Source organism: Mytilus trossulus, unplaced genomic scaffold (genome assembly GCF_036588685.1).
Source record: "Mytilus trossulus isolate FHL-02 unplaced genomic scaffold, PNRI_Mtr1.1.1.hap1 h1tg000050l__unscaffolded, whole genome shotgun sequence".
Lineage (NCBI taxonomy): Eukaryota > Metazoa > Mollusca > Bivalvia > Mytilida > Mytilidae > Mytilus > Mytilus trossulus.
This window is the reverse complement of record NW_026963292.1, coordinates 3,905,452-3,908,881: the sequence shown is the minus strand read 5'-3', so window position 1 is coordinate 3,908,881 and position 3,430 is coordinate 3,905,452. Positions and strand designations below refer to the sequence as shown.

Genomic DNA, 3,430 nt, shown 5'->3' with positions numbered 1-3,430 from the left:
AAGAAAAGGTTCCTGCAACTTTCTGGCAAACAAATTCTTTCTTGCAACATTGCAGCAAACTTGCTGCAATTTTCTTGCAAACAAATTTTGTTGCAGTAACATTGCGGGAATATTGCAGGTAGCTGCAACAACCTGCAACTTTCTTGCAAACACTTCTTGCAAACAAATTTGTTTGCCGCAATATTGCCGCTATATTGTTGCAATATTGCAGCAAACTTTTCATTTCTGTAAGGGTTAACACTATCAACTTCAATGGTATTTTTAAACATAATGTACTTTTATTTTATTGCACGGTAATAGTTGCGGCTTTATGAGTAAAACTCTTTATACAAATGTAAATCCGTAGTTATTTCTGCGTACTAAACGTTATACAGATGTCATCTCTGTTATTTTGTTTATCATCATATACATGTTCATGTATCTGAAAATGCACTAACATTACTCAAATATTATATTTTTGTTTTAGAAAGTGAAAATATAAAAATAAGAAGATGTAGTTTAATATTCATCATGTTATGACAACTATCTAACAGAGACTAACTGATCAAAAAAGTTTACAAATATTTGTCACTGTACGGCCGTTGAAAAAAAGCAAAACTTATACATATTGATTAGCTATGTATAACTGAATGTCTTTAAATAACAAATTTATGTAAACAAAAACGAAAACACCAACGGCCCATTTTGTGTACAAATTTGAAAATTATCAACACTTTTAAGTTAGTTTTTTTAAACCTTTTCTTATTTGCTTTCAGTCAGAAGTTAGTCCATATTATAAAGACTTGTATGCAAGAAAATTTATACAACGTACTGATTCTGGTATAGCAGGCCTGAAACGCCGTCATTTGGAAACAGAAATTTATATGTCTCAGGTAAGCATCTTAACTAACGTGTAACTCTATAGAATAAAAGGTGATGAAACAAATTGTAATCTAGTATTTGTTTGTTACGCACATTTGTGAACGTACTTTTAAATGTTATAGTAAAATTATTTATAAATTTTTAAACTAAAACAATAAAAAAAATAATGTTCTTTTATCATGTTTATTATGGACTTTGCTTAATTCATAATCACGTCTTGAACTCTTTAAAGGAAAAGGCCTAGTAAGACCCCTTTTTGGCATATTTGGTAGATTTTTCATATTTGAGCTTGAATCGGGACGTTTTAAATAACAAAATCAGTTAAAATCTTTCACATGTTTCACATAAACTTATTGATTCAAATGAATTAGACACTTAAGTGTTTAAAAAGTGGTCAAAATCTTTCGTAAGATGAACCTGAAATTTGAGGCCAAAATCGGTTCTTACCGGACCTACTCCTTTGTTACATTTGTTACTTTCATTACTTGGTTTGATTTTATTGTAACTTTATTTTTACGCTTTTTAGAATCGTGAAGAATGGGACAGTAGCTTGTATCCGGAAGAGTTGTTCCCTAAAAAAGTATCCAAACTTACAGAAATGCAAACTTTTCATCCCGCAGTTAATGCAGTTATAGACTTCAAACCAAATTCAGCTTTGTCCGCGGGTACAAACGTTTTTCTGTCCGGCTATTGGAAGAAAGGACTTGTTATGAATATTGAAAATGATGACAGTAAAGGGAAGGTGTATACCATAAAAGGAGCTTGAAAATGGCAAAATTCACCAAGTTTCAAAATATTTGATTCGTCCGAATTTGATTTAGATATTTATTTTATGAATTCCAAGTCATTTTAAAAGTTGTGCCAAATAAAGTCTACTTTTCACTTTGAAATTAATTAATTATATTTTATTAAATAGAGTTAAAAAAAGATTGATATGAGTGCCAATGAGATAACTTTACATCAAAGTCACAGGTTTTAAATGTAAAAGTACATTTGTTTAATATATTGATTTTCGCCAACAAGACAGTAACTTATCAACACAACTTGTAACATCATATTTTGATTGACAATGAGACAATTACGGGAAATAAATAAATACTCGACATCCAACCAGTAACAAAAAACCTACAGGTGCTGCATTATAAAATGAATGCCAATGAGACAATATGGCTCTTTACAAAATAAAATATGTTTTTTTATTAACTATAGGTTACCGTATAAATAACCCTGCAAAAAGTAATCTTATACAACCGAGAGTTATCAACAACCAGCGAAAAATAATTGAAACAGTCTTATTTAAATACATAACAAAAACTTGTAAACAAAACAACTATTCACCAAAGACCAAATATTTTTGCTGTATGCAAATATTTTTTTTATAACCTTCAACATGGAGCACATTGAACCAGGCTATTTAGAAACACAATGAATAGTGTAAAACAGTTTGAAAGAGAAAACCAACGGCATAATTTACAAATAATACAACAACAAAAAAATGACTTTCAAAAACACTAAAAATAACCAATGCATTAACCCAATTTCCGTTACATACTTGATTGTAAGCGGTGCAAATGTGCTACCATAAAACTTTATCATTTCATATCATCGCACTTTAGCGTGTTATACCATCGCACTTTAGCGTGTTATACAATCGTACTTTAGCGTGACAAACACCATCGCACTTTAGCGTATCATGCCATCGCACTTTAGCGTGTCATACACAATTGCACTTTACCTTGTCATAGACCATCGCACTTTAGCGTATCATGCCATCGCACTTTAGCGTGTCATCTTTTTACACTTAAAAACAAACAACAATCGCACTTTAGCGACTTACACCATCGCACTTTAGCGTAGACCATCGCACTTTAGCGTGACCATCGCACTTTAGAGTACCATCGTACTTTAGAGTCTTACATATAAAAACTAATTATTCAGAAACTCTTATTAACTTTTCGACGCACTTATCTTTCATACCGACGCTTCTGAGTCAAAGATTGGTCTCTTGGGACTATTAAATTATCATTTTCCTCTTAAATCTTGAAGGTAGACTAATATAAATAGATATATACTTGTGAATTAATTAAGACATGAAGTTATTTATAATTTGTAACCTAAATCAATTACATATGTGTCTTAGAATAGTGTAATTGCTATTTTTTTCCAATATGTTTAAAATAACTTATTTAAGTAATATTTTTGTCATTATTTTTAAAGTAACCCACTTTCTCTAAACTCCTATCAAATCTGATAAATTCTTTATTTTATGATATAAAATGTTGTTTAAAATCATGAAAACTACATTTAGTCTATGTTTCTATTGAAAATTAAAATAACTCTATTAAGTAATTTTATTATTTTTAAAATAAAAAATTACTTATATAAGTAATTAAACAAAATAACTTGTTTAAGTAACGCCCCTGACTGCTCAAAGGCGAATATTAGAAACCCAAGGGTGTATAAGAATCAAATCAGTTGAGGAGCTTAATGAGTTCGAAGGACCTAAAACGAAAGTCAAATCTATCTTAGGATCAATTATACCTGAGGGGTTTGAAAAATGTAAAATCAC

General features: G+C 30.2%; 1 protein-coding gene across 1 annotated transcript; it reads left to right on the top strand.

The window, feature by feature from the left end:
- The first annotated feature begins 310 nt into the window (after nucleotides 1-310).
- On the top strand, nucleotides 311-1,692 carry LOC134699363 (uncharacterized). The gene is made up of 3 exons (XM_063560968.1): nucleotides 311-334; nucleotides 756-872; nucleotides 1,388-1,692. Exons 1-3 carry the CDS (start codon nucleotides 311-313, stop codon nucleotides 1,625-1,627), a joined length of 381 nt encoding a protein of 126 aa, XP_063417038.1. The 3' UTR covers nucleotides 1,628-1,692.
- Nucleotides 1,693-3,430: the final 1,738 nt, after the last annotated feature.